The following is a 24159-nucleotide window of genomic DNA, read 5'->3' as shown; positions in this document are numbered from 1 at the left end:
TCTATTCCTTCTATGCTGACCCATGTTCCACAGTACAGCTGTAAGGCAATTTGTTATCTGTTCACCTACTGATGGACATTTGGGTTGTTCCCGGTTTTCAGCTTCTCACATAAAGCTGCAGTGAACATCTGTGTCTTTGTATGGACATGGGCTTTCATTTTTCCTGGGTAAATACCAAGGAATGGGTTGATGCTGTACCAGATACACAGGGTAGGGGCATGAGTTCAACTGTCCAAGAATCTGCTCTCCATTCTCTTTCACACTCCCCACAATGTATGAGGTCCCACTCCTTCACATTGTCCCCAGCACCTGGTACCACCAGGCTTGTTAATGTTAACCGTCCCAGTGACTGAAGTGGTGTCTCTTTGGGATCTGGATTTGCATTTCCCTCAGGGCATATGATGTTGAGCATCTTTTCATATGCTTTTTCCATCTGTACATCTTTTTGGTGATGTGTCTTCAAGTCTTTTGCCCATTTTTTTTTTTTTTTTGAGACAGAGTTTCGCTCTTGTTACCCAGGCTGGAGTGCAATGGCACGATCTCGGCTCACCACAACCTCTGCCTCCTGGGTTCAGGCGTGTGCCACCATGCCCAGCTAATTTTTCATATTTTTAGTAGAGATGGGGTTTCACCATGTTGACCAGGATGGTCTCGATCTCTTGACCTCGTGATCCACCCGCCTCGGCCTCCCAAAGTGCTGGGATTACAGGCGTGAGCCACCACATCCGGCCCTCTTTTGCCCATTTTTAAAAACTGGGTTGTGTTCTTACTATTGAGTTGTAAGGCTTCTTTGTATATCTTATACATAAGTCTTTTGTCAGATACATGTTTTCCAAATAATTTCTTCCAGTCTGTGGATTGCCTTTTCATTTTATTACCAAGGTCTTTTAAAGAGCAAAACGTTTTTATTTTGATGATGCTCAGTTCATTGGTTTTTGTAGGTCATTTTTGTGTGTTGAATTAAAATCTTCCCAACCTAAGGTCACTAAGATTTTTTCCTATCACTTCTCCCAGATGATGGAAGGAAGAACAATGTCCCTCCCCATCAAACATATCCATGCCAGAATCCCTAGAACCTGTGAATGTTACCTTTTACGGCAAAAAGGATTTTGCACATGTGATTATGCAAAGTATCTTGAGGACGAAAGTATCCTGGGTTGTCTAGAAGGGTCTTTATAAAGGAAAGGCCGAGGCCGAAGAGTCAGTGTAGAAGATGTGAAGCCGGAGAGATTCCAGGAAGGGACAAGAGCTGAGGAATGCGGGCAGGAGCACACCTAGGAGCTGGAAAGGCACCATCCTTCCTAGAGCCTCCAGAAGGAGCCAGCCCCGAGATGCTTGGATTTCAGCCTGGTGAGCTGCGCGTTGGACTTCCTGACCCCAGAACTATAGGATAATAAATGTGTGTTGTTTGGAGTCAGTGAGTTTATTGAGATTTGTTCCAGCAGCTGCACGGAACACACAGACTACATGCTTCCTGCCTCCAGGTTACCTTACTGCCTTTGGCTTCGGACACTTAACCACTCCTTCCCGAAACTTTCCTCTTAGGGTTTCAGCACACCGTTCACTCCTGGTTTTGTTGGGTCCTGGAGAGCGGCTTCTATGTCTCCATTTCTTGGTCTCCCGTGAATGCTGGCTTCATCATTCTTCTTCCCTTCCCAACTCACTTGCCATTCCCTGAGCAACTCCCCAACTCTCGCAGCCTCAACTGTGCTACATGAAGATGACTCCCAAGCCTATGTCTCCAGTGTTCCCCCTCCTGGGCCAGACTATGTGTACCACAGATATTCACAAGAAGGAAGCCAAGATCTTTCCCCACCACAAACCCACCCCTCTTTGCTGGTGTGAATTCTGAGGATAGTTACTATAGTGACTAGAAACATGGGAAGTCATCTCTTCTCCCTCTTTGTCCATCTTTTCCCACTTCTAATTTGTATCTGCTGATTCTTACTAAAACAGAAGCTGCCCAAGGGCAGGGATTTTGGATGCTTTTGCTCAGCACAATCTCCCCAGTCCCTATAATATGATCTGATAACATAATAAATATTCACTGCGCAAGTGCTGAATATTCTTTAAATGATCCTAACTCTGTAGCATCATTTTTATCTCCATCCACCCCCATTCTCACTGCCTTTACTGAAGTCCCCTGGCTCTTCCTGGATGCAGCAGATGGCCCCGACGTCTTGCCTTTTGCCTCCTCTAAGCCTCGCTCACACTGGGGACTGTGAGTTTCTACAGCAAAACCTGAAACTGAGCAAATCCCTCCTCTGCTGACTTGATTTGCTTATTGCCTTCCCACCTCAGGGTAATGTCCAGACTTCATGAAGCCCTGCTCTGATCTGGACTTCATGAAGCCCAAGTTGGCCTCCTCCTGCCCATTCCTGGTGCTGAGCCCTTCCTGCCTCCAGCAGCCACACGTGCCCAGGCTTGCGCATCTCTGCTCGGGTGACCTTTCTAGCTGATGAATGCCTATGCATCTGGGTAGTCTTGCATCACTGGGAAGCCTCACATGCCTATTCCAAACCTACCCCTAGCCATCCAATGGAGTACTCACTCCTTCTGGGTCCCACTGTACCCTACACAGGTGTCCTTCACAGTGCCTACAAGGTTTACTGTGAAAGTGCATTTATACACAACACACATTGTCTCTACCAGAATGAACTCAGAGTCTCTCAGGTGGAGAGATCAGTCTGAAACATCTGTATTTTGCCAGCTGAGAGTCCTGGGTAAGTTCTCATAAAATTGTTGTAGAACATGGAGTTGAATTAAATATTTAAATTAAAAAGTACTTTAAAATCTTCCTTTAGGAACTTATTCTGAATGCTGGATAAGTGATCTGAACTTCTGGAACTAAACATCAAGCTATACAACTAGAGCACTCCTCAAAACTATTTCTCATGTTCTAAAAGGATCAGCTGCACTTTCCCCAAATAAGGATTTTTCTTCCTATGTCCCTTTTAGGAGCAGAGGAGTCCAGGCTATGGTGCTATGTTAAATTACTTCATCTGCAGGGACTAACTTGTTTTTCATTTTCATCTAACATTGATAATTGATGGCAATATTGGCATGAAGGGTGAAGATCATGTAACATACACCTTTCTCTTGCAGTCAGGCAAGAGAAAGAAATATATGGGATCCAAATAGGAAGAGAGGAAGGCAAACTTTCTCTCGTCAGAGATGATGTGATTCTTATGCCCAGAAAACCCCACAGTCTCTGTCCAAAGGCTCTTAGAACTGATAAGCAACTTCAACAAAGTTTCAGGATGCAAAATCAATGTAGAAAAATCAGTAGCATTTCTATACACTGATAATATCTAAACTGAGAGTCAAATCAAGAATGTGATCCCATTCAAAACACCACAAAAAGAATATGATACCTAAGAATGCAGCTAACCTGGGAGGGAAAAGATCTCTCTTATGAGAATTACAAAATAGTGCTGAAAAAATCAGAGATGATACAAGCAAATGGAAAAATAGTCCATGCTCATAGGTAAGAAGTTTATCATAAAACTAAACATATGACCAAGCAAACCCACTTCTAGATATCTACCAAAGTGAACTCAAAAATTATAGTTATAGAAAAGCCAGTATGTAAATTTTTATAGCTAGAACTACAGTCACAATCTCCACAAACAGAAACAACCCAGATGTCCTTCAGCAGTCGAATGGATAAACGAATTACCCATGCATCCATACAATAATGTAACTCGGCAATAAAAAGGGACAAACTATCGATCACACAGTAACTTGGAAAGACCGTAAGTGCATTCTGCTAAGTGAAAGAAGCCAAACTCAAAAGGCTACACATTGTATGATCTCATTTATATGGCATGTTGGAAAAGGCAAAGCTACAGGGATGGTAAACAGATTAAGGGTTTCCAAGGGCTGGGGACTGGGGACTAGAGAAGGATTTGACTACTAAAGGGCAACATGAGGGAATTTTTTTTTGAGATGGAGTCTCGCTCTGTAGCCCAGGCTGGAGTGCACTGTGCAATCTCGGCTCACTGCAACCTCTGCGTCCTGGTCCTGGTTCAAGCAATTCTCCTGCCTCAGCCTCCCAAGTAGCTGGGATTACAGGTACTAGCCAGCATGCCCAGCTAATTTTCATATTTTTTAGTAGAGACAGGGTTTCACCATATTGGTCAGTCTGGTCTTGAACTCCTGACCTCGTATCTGCCCACCTTGGCCTCCCAAAGTGCTGGGATTACAGGTGTAAGCCACTGTGCCTGGCCAACAGGAGGGAATTTTTTAAGTGATCGAACTGCTCTGTGGTATAAATTTGCCAAAATCTACTAAACTCATACCTCCAGGAGTACACTTTACTCTATACAAATTAAATGCACCCACACCCACACCCACACCCACACCCACACCCACACCAGAACACTGGGGGAACCCAAGATGGACTATAGACTGTGACAAATGACTCTAGCTGCACTCCAAATTAATGATGTAGCCATGCTGACAGGGGTAGGAAATAAAGGAGCTGACCTAAGTAACTTTAGAGAATGAGGTGTTGATTGGATACCATGAGGCTTAAGACAAAAAGAACTTTATGCAAACACTGTACTTTAGTTGCCACATTTCTCACAGAGTTATGGGTTAGGAATCTGAAGCTTTTTTACATGTATACCAGGGCTGAGTAAATAACTAAAAAGCTTGTGGATAATGAGAACCAGGTTTCTTACCATCAGAAAAAGAAGTTATGAATAAAGGCTTAAGGCTAGAGCGAATCCTGTGGTGCTGGGTTGGAGTTGGAGATACCAGATATCAGGTAGCTCACACTTAAAAGTACATGTACCCACACACAGACACACACACATATGCACTAACCCATACACACAGATCAATAGGCAGATAATGAAACAACATAAATGTGTGTACATATGTGTTAGTATCTATATACAACATATGTTTACCTGCTCTGTGTGCTGGGAGAGCTAAAATCAGTGTCACCACAGTGGCTATGAACACACTTTGAACCCAAATCTTGGTTTCTAAATACCATTCTAGAATACAAGAACCCAGGTTCTCCTTGAAGAAGTGGTGATGCCAGGACTGGGAAGGGCAAATAGAAGATGAGCCTGGAGCACACTGTGGTGCCAAAAATCACAGAAGTCCTCAAGAATTAAAAATGAGGATGGGAGCTGCTGAAGGGCACAGAAGCCAACTGAAAGGAGCTCTAGACAACCAGAAAGGAAACAATGTGGTTAACAGTATAAATAACCAGAGGATTGGATTATCATCCAAAGAATAAAGTACTTGTCTATAAACCCATACTGTTATAAATAAGTGACTGGATACAGTAGTCCCCCCTTATCTGTGGGGGATATGTTCCAAGACCCCCAGTGAGTGCCTGAAACTGCAGATAGTACTGAACTCTCTATACACAATGATATTTCATGTACATACACCTATGATAAAGTTTAATTTACAAACCAGGTACAGTAATAGGTGAATATAATAACTAGTGATAAGAAGAATAATTATAACAGTATACTGTAGTAACAATTATGTGACTATGGTCTCTTTCTCTCCCTCTCAAAATATCATCCTGTATTATACTCATCTGTTTTAGGACCAGGGTTGACCTTGGGTGACTGAAACTGCGGAAAATAAAACTGTGGATAGGTGGGGGATGCTTTAAATGCAAAATGGAGGAGAAAAGAAAACTGTTCCTTACAGTAGAATTCCAATCAATAAATACTGAACAAATGAGGGAAATGGAGAATCACCATGAGAAGTCTACAGTGAGTTCCTGCAGGGAAGAGGTACTAATGAATGCTAAATTATGATAAAGAGTCATTAAAAGGTCATACACTGACCAGGTAATCTCTCTTGGGAGATTCTAACTTAAGCAAAGATTCAGCAATGTGACATGTTCATTGAAGTGTTCTTTGCAAGAAAAAAAAATAAATGACTTGTACTCAACACCGGGAAAATGATTCAGCAAATTAAACTATATGCATGAAATGGAAAATTAAACAGCCATTAAAAACTTAATTTATAAGGGCTATTTAGAAAAGAAAATATAAAATGTGGGATAGATAATGTTGTGTATTCTATAAGGAGCATTTACAGAAATATTTAAAAACATTGAAATAAAATATACTAAAGAAGCAATAAACAATACTTTTTGTTTGTTTGTTTGAAACAGAGTCTCAGTCTGTCGCCCAGGCTGGAGTGCAGGGTCATGATCTCAGCTCACAGCAACCTCCACCTCCCAGGTACAAGCGATTCTTATGATTAAGCCACCCAGGTGGCTGGGATTACAGGCGAGTGCCACCATGCCCGGCTAATGTTTGTATTTTTAGTAGAGACAGGGTTTTGCCATGTTGGCCAGGCTGGTCTCTAATTCTTGGCCTCAAATGAGCTACCCACCTTGGCCCCACAAAGTGCTGGGATTACAGGTGTGAGCCACCATGCCTGGCCAGTGTTTTTGTTATAGTCAAAATTGTTTCCTCTCTTCTATTTGCCACATAAAGCAGTTAAATTATCTATAATTTAAAAATATTTGGAGAAAAATTGTCAGGAATTCCAACAGACCACTAGCCCCAGAAGGGGTCATGGCAATCACTTCTCTGTAGTCCCTACAATGTTTAGGTGCAGTCCTCATGTATAGAAGAATCTCAATGTCTGGATCCTGACTGTCAATATTCCTAGCTGTAGCTGTCATATCAAATGGATGGAGTGCTTTTTCTCTTCAAGTGACCACTCTATTTCAACAGTGGGGAACCTTCACTTCTAGCCCCAACTACCAGTAATGTGGCAGGGCTCCCCTCCCTCCAGAGCAGAGCCAGAAGAGGCCCACTAAATCCCAATACTTAAACAAATCTCGAGGCCTATAATATAACACCCAAACTGTGCAGAATAAACAGAAAATTATTCTTCATATCAAGAAGCAGAAAAATCTCAGGGCCTGGTGCACTGGCTCACACCTGTAATCCCAGCACTTTGGGAGACTGAGGCGGGTGGATCACCTGAGGTCAGGAGTTTGATACCAGCCTGGCCAACCTGGTGAAACCCCGTCTCTACTAAAAGTACAAAAATTTTCAGGCGTGGTGGCAGGTGCCTGTAATCCCAGCTACTCAGGAGTCTGAGGCAGGAGAATCACTTGAACTGGGCAGTGGAGGTTGCAGTGAGCTGAGATCATGCCACTGCACTCCAGCCTGGGCAACAAGAGTGAAATGAAACTCTGTCTCAAAAAAAAAAAAAAAGAAAAAAAGAATATGGGCTGTGGATCACAAGGGAGAAGTGAACAACACTGGTCATTAATTTGACCCTATAATTAATGGATGCCAAACAGACAAACACAGAATCTAAGAAAACACAGAACATTCTCTTTGGCCAAAGTTCCCACAAGAAGAAAGCCCAGGAAGGACTATGCACACTCAATGGCAGCAGTAGCCTGGTCAGAGACAACAACAGATCCCAGGGAGGCCACACCAGCCCAGCAGGGTGATCTGTTCACAGCACAACCCACCCCTCTGCCAGAAGAAGGCCATGTCAGCAGCCTGTGTGTCTCCTGGCCCTCCATCCAGCAGCAGAAAGCAGCCTGGAGTGAGGGTCTCCCAATCCTCCACCCAACAGTGGAAAACAGTCTCCACCCTGACTCTGCAGCTCCAGGCCCTTTCCAAGGGCAGAAGGTGGCCCAGACAGCTGCTTCTCTCCTTCAGTGGCAGTGGCAGAGGCAGAGACAGACAGAGTGGGAAGCTCACCAGCACCAGGTGGTTGGAGAGTAGGCCAGGGGAAGTGCTCTCTATGCTGTGGGTCAGGATTCCCATCCCCACCTAGCAATGCCAGCCAGCCCAGGGAAGCATTTCTGACCTGCTGACAGCACCAACAGAGATCAAAAGAAGGCTCTGTCTGGGCACGCTGGCTCACTCCTGTAATACCAACATTTTGGGAGGCCAAGGTGGGTGGATCACCTGAGGTCAGGAGTTAGAGACCAGCCTGACCAACATGGAGAAACCCCATCTCTACTGAAAATACAAAATTAGCTGGGCATGGTGGTGCATGCTTGTAATCCCAGCTACTCAGAAGGCTGAGGCAGGAGAATCGCTTGAACCTGGGAGGCGGAGGTTGCAGTGAGCTGAGATCATGCCATTGCATTCCAGCCTGGGCAATAAGATCGAAACTCGGTCTCAAAAAAAAGAAGACCCAAGCAGAAGAAAGAAGCCAACCAGGAGAGCATTGCCAGAAAACTAAGCTGTCACTGAAATTGTAGCCAACAAAATAGGCTAGAGCTACATGCTAAATCTAAAAAGGGCAAATGCTTGCTACAATAGAGGATCTTAATAGGGTCAAGAATGTCTACACTATAACTAAAAATCACTTGTCACACCCAGAATCATCAAAATCACAACCTGAATGAGAGAAAACAATCCATCGATCCCAACACTGAGAAGAACCAGACAGAACAACCCGACAAAGATTTTGACGCAGCCACCAGAAAACCGCCCCAATAAGTAACAAATGAAAACATATAAAGCTTCAAAAAATTATAAAAAAGAAGCAAATAGAAAACATAGAATTGAAAAATATGATGATGGAAACAAAACTAAATGAATGGATTTGACAGCAGAACGGAGGGCACAAAAGACAGAATCAGTGACCTTAAGGACAAGCCAATAATTTCTGAATTCCAGAGAGGAAATAGAGCAAAAAAAGTGATCACAGCCTCAGGGACATTTGTATTATTGACGCTCTGGAAGGGGAGGAGAAAGAGGGAAGGACTGAAGCAGGTACTCAACAGTGGCCGATTTCTCCCCAAATTTGGAAAAAGACATAGGCCATAGATTCAAAAAGCTGAATGAACTCTAAATATGATAAGCCCAAAGAAATCCACAGCAAAATACATCATAATTAAGCTTCTGAAAATTAAAATAGAAGAAAAAATCTTAAAAGCAACCAGAGAGAAACAAGACATTACCTACTGAGGAGCAGCCTTTTCTCATCTGAAACCACAAAGGCCAGAAGAAAGTGGCACATTTTTCAAGTGCTGGAAAAAGAACATTCAGTTTTGAATTCAATATCCAGTGAAACGAATCTTCAGTGATGAAGGGGAAATAACATAATCTCAGATGAAGGAAAACTAAAGGAATTTACAGTGAGAAGACCTACTCTTAAAGAGTGGCCAAGGCAACTCTCCAACAGGAAGGAAGGAATTATGGGAGAAGACCTGGAACTTCAGAAAGGAAAGAACAACAGAGAATAGGCAAAAACAGAAATTAGTATAACACACTGGCCTCTCTTTGTGAGTTTCTTAAAGCATAGTTGATGGTTGAAGCAAAAAATTTAACATGGTTTGTGCCAGCGCTCAGTCTACATAGAGGAAATACTGGAAGCAATTATATTTTAAAAGAGGATGAGACCAGCCGCAGTGGCTTATGTCTGTAATCCCAGCATTTTGAGAGGTGAAGGCAGGCAGATTACATGGTCAGGAGTTCGAGACCAGCCTGGCCAACAGAGTAAAACCCCGTCTCTACTAAAAATACAAAAATTAGCTGGGTGTGGTGGTTCATGCCTGTAGTCCCAGCCACTTGGGAGGCTGAGGCAGGAGAATCACTTGAACCTAGGAGGCAGAGGTTGCAGTGAGCCAAGATTGTGCCACTGCACTCCAGCCTGGGTGACAGAGCGAGACTCTGTCTCAAAAAAAAAAAAAAAAAAAAAAGAGAATGATAAAGAGAGCTAATGGAAATAAGACTTCAATGCTCCAGTAGAAGCAATAAAATGTCTTTATCAGTAGGTGGTTAGTAGTCACATGTATATATTGTAATACCTTAAACAGCCACTAAGAAAACTACATAAACATATATACTCAAAAACAGTGTAAGTAAGATTAAATCCTTCAAGTAATCCCCAGGAAGGCAAGAAAAGGGAAACACAGGAACACAAAACGAAGGAGACAAACAGAAAGGAAATAAGAAAGCAGCAGGCCTAAGTCCTCACACATCAATAAAAGCCTTAAATGGAAGTGATCTCTAAATACACCATTAGAAGTCAGATTGGCATACTGGATCAAAAAACATGATATAACTTTATGCTCTCTAGCAAAACACTCATTTCAAACAAAGCTTAAAAATTTTAATACAGGTTAAAAGTTAAGAGATAGAAAAAGATATATTATGCTAACATTAATTTTTTTTAAAGAGCAGGCGTGGCAGAAAGGCAAAGCAACCTTCAAACAAACAAACAAACAAAAACAAACGAAATTACCAGGGGCAAACAATAAAATTTAATAAGAAAAGAATCAATTTAACAGAAAAATGTAATAATCTTAAAATACGTATATACCAAACAAGAGCTTCTAATTACATAAAACAAAAATGGAGTGAGCTCGAAAAGAAAAAAAAATAGAAAAACCCAGTTATAGTTGGGGACTACCAGCAACTGATAGGACTACTAGACATATTATTAGCAAAAATAAAGAACAACTAAATAAGGTAATCAACTAAGTGGATCTAATTGACGTTTATAGAACAGCCCACTCAACATCAATAGAATATACATGTATTAATGTCCATGAAACTGTCACCAAAATAAATTTCCTGGGTCACAAAACAGACCTCAACAAATTTAACACAATTGATAACATACAGAATATGTTCTCTGATTGTATTAGAATCAAACAAGAAATCAACAACAGAAAAACAATGAGAAAATGCTCTAACAATTGGAAATTAAAGTACACGTTTTTTTCCATCTTTCACAGAGGAAGTCTCAAAGGAAGTTTTAAAAATACACAGACTTGAATGAAAATTAAAATGCAGCATTTGAGAAGCTAAGGCTGTGCTCAGAGGGAAATTTATAGCACTAGATTGTAACAGAGGAAAAGTCTTAAGTCTATCATCTAAATTCCTACTTTAGGAAAGTAGGAAAAAATAAGAGCAAAATAAACCCAAATCAAAGAGAGGAAAATAATAAATATAAAAACAGGAATCAATGAAATTAGAAATAGCACAACAATGGAAAAATTCAATGAAACAAAAACTAGCTGACTAACCTTTAGCAAGATCAACAAAGATAAAATGAGATGACGTATAAAAACCAATTTCCAGAATTAGAATTAAAAAGGATATCATGATACATCTTGCAATTATTAAAACACCATTATGCTCATATATTCAACAACACTGAAGGAGTGGACTAATTCCTAAAATGACAAACTACCGAAACACAGCCAAGATTAAATAGATAAACTCAATAGTCCTTTAACCACTAAGGAAATTTTTTATTTTAAAGCTTCTGAAAAAGATCTTTATGTCCAGATAGTTTCACTGGAGAGTTCTACCAAACATTTAAAGAAGAATTAGGAACAACTATACAATGTCTTCCAAACAAAAGAAGAGGAGCAAACAGCACTTCCCATCTCATTTCCTGAGACCAGTATTACCTTGTTATCAAACCAGACAAAGAAGGTACCAAAAAAGAAAACAATAGACTAATACAGAGACAAAAATCCTCAACAAAATCTTATCAAATAAAGTTCAGCAATATATAAAGAGAATTACATATCATAACCAAACAGGATTTATTCCAGGTATGCAAAGCTGTTTTAGTGTTGGAAAAGCAGTCAAGTCAACGTATTACCAGGCTAGGAAAAAAAGATAGTGGGCTCCTATCAAATGATGAAGAAAAGCATTTCACAAAGTCCAGTACTACCCACTCATGATAAAAACTCTCAGCAAGCCAGGAACAGCAAAGAGTGACTTCAACTCGATTCACCTGGCAAGATCTGGCCGGAGTGTGGGCAGGAATTACCCGGAAGGAATTACACATCCTCTGCCCCACCTTACTCTAATTAAAAGGAAACACAAAGGGGGAAAAGGGAAACATTCAGCTTATGTGGTTTACATTGAAACTTTTTTCTTGAAAGTCTATTTTTGTTTACACTAAAGAGAAACGTTTTTCATTTCTCCCCAGGCCCACCTTGCAAGCCTTACAGGGAAGCAGGCACCACAGGAAGGGCAGGAGGCTGGGCTCCATGCATCCTGTGCCATGCTTCCAGCTGCCCTGCCATTCCTCATTTCCCTAATGAGTGCCTGCTCCTAATCCCAACAAGGCTACCTCAGTCCTCCCTCCACCCAGTCCCCCTTCTCCACACCTCTCCACATCTCTTCTAGAAGACAACCTCACCTCCTCCTTCCTGGACTACAAAGTCGTCAGTGGGGAAGACCTTCAGATTCTTGCCCCCAATCCCCTGCATTCCCCTGCAGCTTCACACCCTTCTCCCCTAGTACCATCTTAGTCCTGTCCCTTCTTCCCACCTCCGTTCCAGGCCACATCCTCCTGACTCCAGTGATTGTCCTGTCTTTACTCAATGTTCACCTTTTCACTGGCTTCTTCCCAACAGCACACAAACATCATCTCATGCTTTCACTTAACAGAAAGACCTCCTCCCAACAACCTTGACCTCTGTTCCCTCCAGCCACCACCCCTGCCCACACACCATTCTTTCATTCACTGCCGCCTGAGTCCCTTCCACTCCCAGGAAGTACTCTTCCCGAAGACACCAGGAACCACGCTCTTGCAAACCCAGACGACAGTTTTGGTCCTCATCTGACCTGACCTCTCAAGAGCATTGAACTTCAACTGCTGCCTGGAAACACTCTATTCCTTTGGCTTCCAAGCAGCACACCCATTGGGGTTTCTTTCTTCCCGCTATCCTGGTTCCTCGTCCTGCCCCATTGTCTAAGAGATCCTTTTTGGGCCCTGTGCTGTCTCATGCAGGAAGCTCTGGAGGGGATCCCAGCCACACACAGGTGACCCTGAACCTGTCGCCATCCTGGACCTATATGCAGGGCATTGCCACTCAGGGTCTCACAGCCACCTATATCATCAGAAATCTGCAAACCTAAGGTCCTCCACCGCCTGGTCACCCAGTCTCTGTGAACAGTTATCCAAGCCAGGACCTTGGGTCTCCCTTGTAATACATTGCCCTCCCACCCCCTTGATCCCAAATAAATCACACTCACCTCTCTGTCCCATTGCTGTTTCTGCGTTTCAGGCCATGACCCTCTTCCACCTTCTAAGCAGGGTGCCAGCCTCCTCTAGCCACAGTCCTCTCCATCCCCAGAGCGCCATCAGATGAGCTTCCCAAAGGCTCCCTCTCGCCTGCCTAGACACTTTGGTGGTTCTCCTGTCTTCCTTCCTGTGCCCCTTGTCTCTCTGGCTCCCTGAAGCCCACAGGTCAAGAGTACTGAACCACCACACAGCAGACACACACGCTGTTTCTTCTGCCTGGACCATCCCGCTTCCCAGTCCTCTTCATCATTTCAGGCTCAAGTTAGATATTCTTTCTCCAGGAAACTGCCCTCGATTCAGCGAGAGAGGCCTCCCGAGCACTGCACAGCACTGTGTGTTCACTTTTCTGCAGCATTCATTAGACTGTGTTATAATTGCCTGTGATCAATTCTTATTCCCCCATGATACTTGAAGGCATGGGCACTGTGGTGGGCAGAATTTTGGCTCCCATGAACTTCACCTCCTGTATTATACCCATGAATATGTTATGTTATGAGACAAAGAAAACTTTGCAGATGTGGCCAGGCACAGTGGCTTATGACTGTAATCCCAGCACTTTGGGAGGCCGAGGTGGGCAGATAACGTGGTCAGGAGTTCAAGACCAGGTTGACCAACATTTAGTAGAAATTTTAATAGAAACCTATCTCTACTAAAAATACAAAAATTAGCTGGGTGTGGAGGTGCATGCCTATAATCCCAGCTATTCAGGAGGCTGAGGCAGGAGAATCACCTGAACCCAGGAGACAGAGGTTGCAGTGAGCCAAGATCGTGCCACTGCATTCCAGCCTGGGTCACAGAGTGAGATTCTGTCCCAAAAAAAGGGAAAAGAAAAGAAAACTTTGCAGATGTAATTAAGGTTACTAATCAGCTGACCTTAAAATAAGGAGAGTACCCTGGCTGGGCTGGATATAATCACATGCTTAGAGGCAGAAGAGAAAGGCAGTGAGATATGGCAGAAGCCAGGAATTCCCAGGTGTCAAAACACTGATGCTTCCTTGTGACTGTGAGCTGGAGGGGCTACATGCAAAACTGGTGCTGCAGTAGAGAATTCCATGCATGGATGAGAAGCTGGGAATACGAGCTGCATGCGTGTGCTTGGGACTGGGGTGGGGATCTTCCTGGGACCCTCGTATCAAACTGAACCCCTGGTGTGCTGCAGCCAAGCCATCAAATTCTGTCCACAGTGGCTGTGCCCTGTCTATCACTGGCTCACCAGCTGTGTGAGTGTGTGAGCTACACAGCCTTCCTTTCCAGTGCCTGTGACCCTGCTTAGTCCCAAGAAAGGTGTGGGCTTAGTCTGCCTTCTCATCTGCCTGTCATTGTGTTTGCACCCACTGCCTTTTCCTTACAGGTGTCCTGGCTGCTCACAGGACTCTGAATGTGTGTCTGCCCAGAGCACTTACCATGGCCCCTGGGAACCCAGACCTCCCCTTCTCTTTCATCCTCTCAGCAACCTAGCAGTGCTGCTGCCCGGAAAGCCCTCCCAGTCCAGATCCACTATGACGGACTCCCTTCTGCACTGTAATATTTCCCAGTTCATTGTCTCCTGCCGAGTCTCTGCCCCATGCCAGGCCCTGTGCTTGGCGCTAGGGACATGCAGAAAGATGCAGGGTCAAATCGCCTCTCCACAGGGGCACCCCGACCTGGAGAAGTGACATAACCGCTCATCCTGAGCCCCCCGCCCCCGTGGAAGGCTCCCCCGCTTCTTCATGGCCCGGCCTGAGTGCAGGATTTGAAATGGTGGATGTGAACACAGCAGTGCCCAGCACGCCGTCAGCCTACCACACAAGTATGCTGCAATCATCCACTCTCACTCAGGATAGGTTCAGCTCTGTCTCACTCCTTTCCAGAGAGGGCTGTAGCCCAGGGCACAGTGAAACGACTGCTCTACAAATAAAACAGAAACCACCATGAACTTCATATGGAACCAAAAGAGAGCCCGCATAGCCAAATCAATTCTAAGCAAAAAGAACGCAGCAGGGGGCATCACACTACCGGATTTCTAACTATACTACTAGGATACAGTAATCAAAACAACATGGTACTGGTACCAAAACAGAGATATAGACCAATGGAACAAAACAGAGGCACCAGAGGCAACACAACATATCTACAACTATACAATCTTTGATAAACCTGACAAAAACAAGCAATGGGGAAAGGATTCCCTGTTTAACAAATGGTGTTGGGAAAACTGTCTAGCCATGTGCAGAAAGCAGAAACTGGACCCTTTCCTGACACCTTACACTAAAATTAACTCCAGATGGATTAAAGACTTAAACATAAGACCTGGCACCATAAAAACCCTAGAAGAAAATCTAGGCAAAACTATCCAGGACATAGGAGTAGGCAAGGACTTCATGAACAAAACACCAAAAGCATTGGCAACAAAAGCCAAAATAGACAAATGGGACCTAATGAAACTCCACAGCTTCTGCACGGCAAAAGAAACAGTCACTAGAGTGGATCGGCAACCAACAGAATGGGAAAAAATTTTCGCAGTCTACCCATCTGACAAAGGGCTGATATCCAGAATTTACAAAGAACTCAAACGGATTTACAGGAAAAAAACAAACAAGCCCATTCAAAAGTGGGCAAAGGATATGAACAGATACTTTACGAAAGAAGACATATATGAGGCCAACAGTCATATGAAAAAATGCTCATCGTCACTGGTCATCAGAGAGATGCAAATCAAAACCACATTGAGATACCATCTCACGCCAGTTAGAATGGCGATCATTAAAAAATCTGGAGACAACAGATGCTGGAGAGGATGTGGAGAAAAAGGAACACTTTTACACTGTTGGTGGGAGTGTAAATTAGTTCAACCATTGTGGAAGACAGTGTGGTGATTCCTCAAGGCCTTAGAAATAGAAATTCCATTTGACCCAGCAATCCCATTACTGGGTATATATCCAAAAGACTATAAATCGTTCTACTATAAGGACACATGTACACGAATGTTCATTGCAGCACTGTTTACAATAGCAAAGACCTGGAATCAACCCAAATGCCCATTGATAATAGACTGGATTGGAAAAATGTGGCACATATACACCATGGAATATTATGCAGCAATCAGAAATGATGAGTTCGTGTCGTTTGTAGGGACATGGATGAATCTGGAGAACATCATCCTCAGCAAACTGACACAAGAACAGAAAATGAAACACCGCATATTCTCACTCATCGGCGGGTGATGAAAAATGAGAACACATGGACACAGGGAAGGGAGTACCAAACACTGGGGTCTATTGGGGGGAAAGGGGAGGGCCAGCAGGGCGGGGAGCTGGGGAGGGATAGCCTGGGGAGAAATGCCAAATGTGGGTGAAGGGGAGAAAGGAAGCAAAACACACTGCCATGTGTGTACCTACGCAACTGTCTTGCATGTTCTGCTCATGTACCCCAAAACCTAAAATGCAATAAAAAATAAATAAATAAAAAAAAAAGAAAGCAGAGAACATGAAAAGAAACTGACGAAGCTGCAGAACCAATGAGGTGGCGGAATCTTCCTTCAGGATATCAAGAAATCAGACCATGATGACTGGGAGAGCAGGCTGAATGCAATGGAGTATGCATTACATTTGGAAAAAAATGTGAATCAGTCACTACTGGAACTGCACAAACTGGCCACTGACAAAAATGACCCCCATTTGTGTGACTTCTTTGAGACACATTACCTGAATGAGCAGGTGAAATCCATCAATGAATTGGGTGACCATGTGACCAACTTGTGCCAGATGGGAGCACCCCAGTCTGGCTTGGCAGAATATCTCTTTGACAAGCACACCTGGGAGACAGTGGTAATGAAAGCTAAGCCTTAGGCTAATTTCCCCATAGCCACAGGGTGACTTCCTTAGTCACCAAGGCAGTTGGTGGGGTTTCCTTTACCTTTTCTACAAGTTGTACCAAAACATCCACTTAAGTTCTTCAAGTTCTTTGTAGCATTCCTTCAAATAAAGAAATTTGGTTCCCCCCCAAAAAAAACAACAAAAAAAGAAAATACATTTTCCCTATTTACAAATTTAAATATTAACCTCAGCACACACACGCATAACCCGGTATTCTGCCTGTACTTGTATATTTCTTCTGGCACACTCACCATGTGTTAATATGAAGGTTCGTTTTGCTGCTTAAACCTAAAACGCAAACACAGCTAACGTAGTTTTTGCTGCCCGGTATTTGCCTTTACGTTCATTTCCTCTCTTGATCTTCCCAATTGCTTTGTGTATTACCCTCACCCCCAGGGCTGAATCAGCAAATGGTATTTTAGAAAAACAAAAAGACTTTTCTGGAAGAGTCTTTTTGCCACCTACCGTGTATCTGCGGGTCAGCGACTTGACCTGCCTGAACCTTAGCTTCCTCATCTTGAGACGGAAGAGAGCACACGGTGTTACAGGTACCTCTGTGAGTTCAAGCAAACAGCAGGAGTAAAATGCCGGCAAATAGTGGCCATTCAACAAATATCGGATCTTTCCTCTTTTAGTTTCAAACTCACAAACTGAAGTGGTCAGTGCTCAAACCCACGCCCTCTGCCTCAGGGCTCGTGCCCCTCACGCTGCTCCAAATGAGCCCTAGTGTCCCGCCAGGCACCACATGAGCCCCTGGAAGCCAGTCCTTGATGTTGATAGGGCACTGCTCACCTGTGGGGGGCTAGATTGCACGTCGCAAGCACCTACAAATCCTCTCAACTCCGCGGAAGCCTGGGGCTTGCCACAGATGCATGGATTCTCTCAAGACCCCAGAATCAACAGGCCCACCCCGTGAGCTCCCGAGGAAGTGCTAACACTTCCCGAGCTGCAGCCAACCGCTCCAGCCCACCCGGGCCCTGGCTGTTCACTTCCCCACACACTGCTTGTTTTTCATTTCCTGTGGGCAAGGGCATATACATTTTAGCGAGTGTGCGTTGGTTGAAAAAGCAAAGCCACGTCCAGTGACAGACAGGGAGTGTGCTGCAGAGGGAATGTTCCATTCCGGTAGTATTAGGGGACCAGGAGCTGGCGTTTTCGAGTTCACTGCAGGTGCCTGGGGCCCAAGATTCCTCTTTCACTGAACCTCGCAGGAACGGGTTCCCCCTCCTTCCCCAGCCTGGTGATCCAGCCGGGCAAACTAACAATAACGCCGTAGCTACCAAACGCCTGGCATTTTACCTCATTTAAACATCACCCCCAGATGATGATGCTCACTATTCCCATGCAGACTCAGCTGCCAGTGAACCAAGAGAGCCCCCAACATGAGCAGCAGGGCCCCCTCGGAGACAGGGACCCTGCACTTCAGGGTGTCTGCAGCCCAGGTCTCAGAGGCCTGCTCCTTCCTGGTTCTTCTAGGCCAGCCCTGGTCCTCTTTGTTTGCCAAATGTAAGTGACAGTGGTCCTGAAATATTATTAATATAGCAAGAAATGTGAAAATTACTGGTAGAGGAAATATAATAGAAGGAAAATGGGCTCAGTGCCACACTCTGCAGCTTATTCACTGTTGTACAAATAGCCATCCTCTCTGGGCCTCATGTTTCATCTGCAAAACGGGATAGTCATTCTGATCTCATATTGCTGTGGGGAGGGTTGGGTTAGGTGCCCCGGAACATAGTGGACTACTGCAGTGAACGGCAACGTCCTTCCCATCTCTGCAGGTGGTCCTTATGCTGTGGGCTCAGAACAGTTATGCAGCGTGGCAGCCCTGAGCCATTGCTGCCAGGAGAATGGTTTTTGCTTGGACCACAGCAAACAGGATGCTCTCCCTGACTACCCTACACAGAACCCTTCCATTCACCAGCATGGATGCCTCCGAGACCACACAAGTACTTACAAGAATATGGCATTACAAGTATTGAGTACAACAGAAAGAACAAAGTTCATGTATTAGCATTGATGTAAGAGGTTCCACATATTGCACATTGCCTTAGATTAAAATCCAATCAAAAAGACTATATAAAAATCAAGAGACAATGCGGGGTGGGAGGGATAACATGGGGAGAAATGCCAGATACAGTATGCACCAAAAGTAAAATAAATTTAAAAAAAAGATTTAAAACATAAAAAAAAAACAAGACCTGGCAATTTAATGGAAAAAGAATACTAGTCTTTTTCAAAAAATAGTACTGGAACTATAACCATATGCAAAAACTACAAAATGCCAAAAAATAAAAAATAAAAATAAACCCCACCAAACCCCCAAAACCCACACCTCACACGTAAAATTAGCTCAAAATAGATCATACACCTAAAAGGACTAAACCATAACACTCATATAAATAAATAATAGAAGAAAATCTCCATGACCTTGGATTAAACAAGTAAGATTCCAAACACTCAAACTATGAAAGAAAAAAGTGAAAACAGAACTTCATAGAAATTAAAGGCTCTTGCTCTTTAAAAAACATTGTTAAGGAAAAAGCAAGCCACAGTTTGAGAGAAAGGATTTGAAAAAATATGTGTCTGCCAGGGAATCGTATCTAGACTATGTAACAAACTCTTACACTCAGTAATAAGAAGATGAACAACCCAATAAAAGCATAGGCAAAATTTCGAACCAACACAGAATATCTACAGATGGCAAATAAGCACATGAAGTGATATTTAGAATCACAGTAAAAATTGCCAAAACCCAAAAAGCTAAGGATACGACGTGAGGCAGGACAGGGAGTGACTGGAGCCCTGCCTTCAGCTGGGGTGACCCAGCAATTCTGCTCCTAGATGTTTACCTAAAAAAATGAAACCTATGTTCACATAAAGATTTGTAAGCAGATGCCCATAACGGAGGAGGTCATAATAGACAAACTGGCCACAGCCAAATGCCCATGGCTGGTGAATGGTAAACACATGGCAAGGAGTCACAGGCCACTCCTCAGCCATGGAAAAGGAGTGGGCTGCTCGCACTCACGACAGCATAGCGAGGTCTCAAGGGACAGTGCTACGTGAAAGCAGCCAGACATCAAAGGCTACAGGCTGTGTGATTTTATTTCCAAGGGGCTCCAGAACCAAGGGAAACCTAGAGCGGCGAGTGGCAAAGCAGTGAGAAGGGACTGACCAGGTAGGGACAGAGCGAGGGCTTTTTCAAGTAATAGAAAAGTGCTTTTGGTGATTGTGGGGATAGTTACGCAACTGCGCATGAGTGCCTAGAGGATGGGGATTGCCCAACCTACTGCCGCAGGAGAAGAGGTCATGACAGGAGCCACAGAACAGAGACAGAGGAAGAAGGCGCAGAAAAGTTCTGACTCACGGTATTGTTAAGGAGCCTCACTAGTTCTTCCACTCCACACACACGCAAAATACTACTCTTTTAAAAAAGTAGAAAGGCAATGGATGTTTTGTTATGCAAACATAAAAATGCAGAAGGAGAGGAAATAACAGTCACTCTGCCTCACTTCTTTCCACCCCTGCCTGGCCCAGTCCTGCCCCCCATGGCAGAGCCGCACCTTCGCCTGCACTACTCCCATTTGGAAGATTCCTGTCCAGGTGTCTCTGTGCTTGCTTACTGAGAAAGGACACAAAGAGACTACTGGATTTAGTTTACAACCCAGGGACTCAGAATTCATTCAACTGTCCTTGTCTCCTTGATGAAACTGCAAATCAAAGGTTCTCCAGGGCCTGTGTCTGTAGTAACATGCCCCTCCTGGCCACATATTTGTGAACAGCAGGCAGTGGCTGTGGTCAGGCAGGGGTGAGGCCCATGAACACGGGCAAGTGCATTTGGGACATCATCACGGTTACTCCTGTGCTTCTGTTTAGCTAAGTGAAAACTTAGTTCAGGTCAATAAACAGCTCCTACAGAAAGCAATTATGTCCACGGCAAACTGGTGCTGTGTCTACCATGTGAAACCCACAGACTCAGGTTGAAAATTCTGAAACTGTAACAACTGATAGCTGCACCCACAGATAGTCTGCCAGTGCCTGCCTCAACCCCGCCGGGGCAGTGGCTGGCCCATCTCCTTCAGACCCTGAGGAAAGGCAGGCCAGCCTGCAGGCTTCTTAGAACCATAATAGGACCATCTCAACTCCAGATTTACTATCCACCTACGTCTCCCCAGGTCTTGTCTCTTCCCAGGCATGAGACCAGCCTGCCTTCTTAGATATCCTTGTGGCTTTTCTTGCCTGCTAAATCTGGAAAGAGCCCCTGGGCATCTGCAGTGACAGGTGCCTCCTTAGGCTCCTTCTGGCTGGGCTGATTCACAGGGCAGGGGACTGGGACCACATCTGATGGGTCAAAACAGAGGCTCTGGCTCTCCTCCTTATTCAACACCATTCTTGCTCTATGGACTGTCCTGGAGCAAAGCAGGGAGGAGATTCTTGCCTGCCTCCCACCTTGCCCGGCCACGTGGTGGAAGCATACGGAGCAGCTCAGCTCAGCTCACCTCAGCATCTCTGCACCTGCAGCCATGCTCAGCTCCCAGTACTGTGCCCCAACAAAGCAGGAAAGAGTCATGGCAAGCACAGGATAAAGGACTGAAAAACAGGCCAACGCAGTTTACAATCAGGTGGCATTTACTCATTCTCCATAATTCAATGATTTATTCAAACATTGTCTATGGCACACACCTACTGTGTGCCAGGTGCTGTGCTAGGAAATGGGGAAGTGGAGATAAAAGGCCATGCTTAGCCCCAGAGAGGACAGCACAGGAAGGGGCTTGGACAAGGAGGCAGAGATAATACAGTTTCATGGGAGCTCCCATTCCAGGTGAGCCAGGTCAGGCAGGAAAGGCTCTCTGGAGGTAGGAAGGTGGGTAACTAAACTTAGGAAAATGAGCAGAAAGAGAAGGGACAGTGGACAGAATACGTGGTGCTAAGGATGTTCTTGCAAGAGAAACCTGCCATGAAACCACAGGTGGAAGGTGTCCTAGGAATGACCAAGAGAGCTGAGATTACAGCTTGACAGGCAGGCAGGAACCAGGTGCAGTGGCCTTGCACACCACACTCAGGGGTCAGTCCTTCACCTGCAAGCATCTGCCTGGGAAGCCACTATCCTGTAAACAGTAAAGTAAACAAATGCTATTCTAAGGGAGAGTCTCCTCTGGTGGGAGTGTGGAAATGGACATTCAGAAGGCAGGGACAAGGAAGCCCATATGGACTGAGGGAGCAGGAGGGTGGCTGCTGGAGGGGTACCCTGAGCTGGACCCTGAAAGGCAGCAGAATCTGCATAGCCACCAAGACAGAAGTGTTAAGAATTCACTTAAGATAGTGGCAAAAATATTAGTGAAAAAATAGTAGAGAAAGTTATAGAATATAGTCTCAATCCCTTTTAGAAGGCCTAAAAGTTTTTTCTATAGTTCTTGGCTGCAGGTAGCCAGAATCTCTTTGCAGGACCCAAAGAGATTAAGACACAAAGACAAAAGGATGTAAGTAGTTTACCTAACTAACTTATTTACTCATTGACCTTTAACATTCCAGATGGCTCTCTTGGGGGGAGGTTGACCAAGGATATTACCCACTAATAGTGTTTGCTTTAAGCATCAGAACCTGTCCTTTAATCCTTAACCTCTAGTAGTGTGGACTCAAGCCTTTTTTTAAAAAAATTTATTTATTTATTTATTTATTTATTTATTTTGAGACATAGTTTCACTTTTGTTACCTAGGCTGGAGTGCAATTGCATGATCTTGGCTCACCGCAACCTCCACCTCCTGGGTTCAAGCAATTCTCCTGCCTCAGCCTCCTGAGTAGCTGGGACTACAGGCGCATGCCACCATACCCAGCTAATTTTTTTATTTTTAGTAGAGACAGGGCTTCACTATGTTGACCAGGATGGTCTCGATCTCTTGACCTCGTGATCCACTTGCCTCAGCCTCCCAAAGTGCTGGGATTACAGGCGTGAGCCACCATGCCAAGCTGATTCAAGCCTTTGTCCATTAAACTTTACTGAATGAATCTGAGTCTCACTGGCTAGTAAGGGCTGGCAGTTGCAACTGTTTACAGCACTCTCCAAGGTGCTGTAAGCTGCCCAGACACACGCAGTCAAACTGGTAAAGCATAATATCTGTGCATCAGTGTGCTTTATGAATCTGTTGCTAAGTCAAAGTCTTCAAGACACATCCCCGTAAGTAGTGACCCCAACGGAGAGGAAGCTGGGAGTCCAGGAGAAGGAGCCCAGGGACGGACATGAAGGGGTGAGCAGGGGTCTGCGTGTGTCTTGCAGGGGGCCGGGAGGGCTAACCTGGCTCTGGAATGGGCTCCACCCTGGTGTGGTCCTCAGCCTGCTGGTAGGTAAGCTGTGTGCCCTTGGGCAAGGGCTCTGAAACAACTGGACTAGAAAGGGTTGTGGTCAGTGACCTTTGTTTTACACTTGGGGCACAGGCTTGCTGAGGCCTGAGTCACAGCCATCCCAGAAAACTGTTGAACCTAAGAACGGAGATTATGAGACCCTGATTTATAGCCAGTTGGTAAGAAGCACAGGTCACAATCTGGGGCTTGTGACTGGGTCTGAAGTAGGGGCAGTCTTGTGGGACTGGGACCTTTAACTTGTAAGATGTGATGCTAACTACAGGTAGATCATGTCAGAATTGAGTCAAACTGCAGGACACCCGGTTGGTGTCTGCTAGAGAATTGCTTGTTGGGGGGAAGCTCTCCACAGCTGGTCACAGAAGTGCTCTGTGTTGTGAGAGCAGCAGGAGCCTCAAGACCACTAGGTCAAGGCTGTGTGCTCTGAAGAAATATTACTCAAATAAGTATTGTCACATTTACATCAATCCTCTTTAGATATTAACATGAGACTGGTGCAGCAGGTCATACCTGGAATCCCAGCTGACGTAGGAGGATCACTTGAGCCCAAGAGTTTGAGACCAGCCCAGGGAACACAGCAAGAACCTGTCTCTATAAAATTTTTTAAAAATGAAAAAATTAAAAAAAATCATAAGCAGTTGGCAAACTACAGTCCAGGAGCCAAATCCAGCTTCTACCTGTTTCTGTAAGCAAAGTTTTCCTGGAACACAGCCATGCCCATTCATTTGTATATTGTCAATGGCTGCTTTGGGTTCTGTGATGGACTGAATTGTACCCCTCTTCTAACTCCTATGTCAAAGCCCCAACACCCAATGGGACTGCATTTGGAGACACAGCCTTTAAGGAGGTAATGAAAGTTGTATGAGATAATAAGCATGGGGCCCTCATCTGATAGAACTGGTGTCCTGATAGGAAGAGATGCCA

General features: G+C 44.4%; 1 protein-coding gene across 6 annotated transcripts in view; it reads right to left on the bottom strand.

The window, feature by feature from the left end:
- The window catches only part of ARHGEF4 (Rho guanine nucleotide exchange factor 4), a 210985-nt gene that overhangs the window by 137996 nt on the left and 48830 nt on the right, over positions 1-24159 (bottom strand). Inside the window, exon 1 of one of the 6 annotated variants that reach the window (XM_002749220.6) lies at positions 17343-17433. The exons of the other annotated variants lie outside the window; for them this stretch is intronic. Within the exon in view, the coding sequence (XP_002749266.5) occupies positions 17343-17393 (51 nt within the window). The 5' untranslated portion in view covers positions 17394-17433. Of the gene's footprint in view, positions 1-17342; positions 17434-24159 lie in introns of those variants that run through there. 6 annotated transcript variants of the gene reach the window in all.

The sequence above is a fragment of the Callithrix jacchus genome, chromosome 6 (assembly GCF_049354715.1).
Source record: "Callithrix jacchus isolate 240 chromosome 6, calJac240_pri, whole genome shotgun sequence".
NCBI classification, from domain to species: Eukaryota; Metazoa; Chordata; class Mammalia; order Primates; family Cebidae; genus Callithrix; species Callithrix jacchus.
This window is presented reverse-complemented; position numbering and strand designations above follow the sequence as displayed.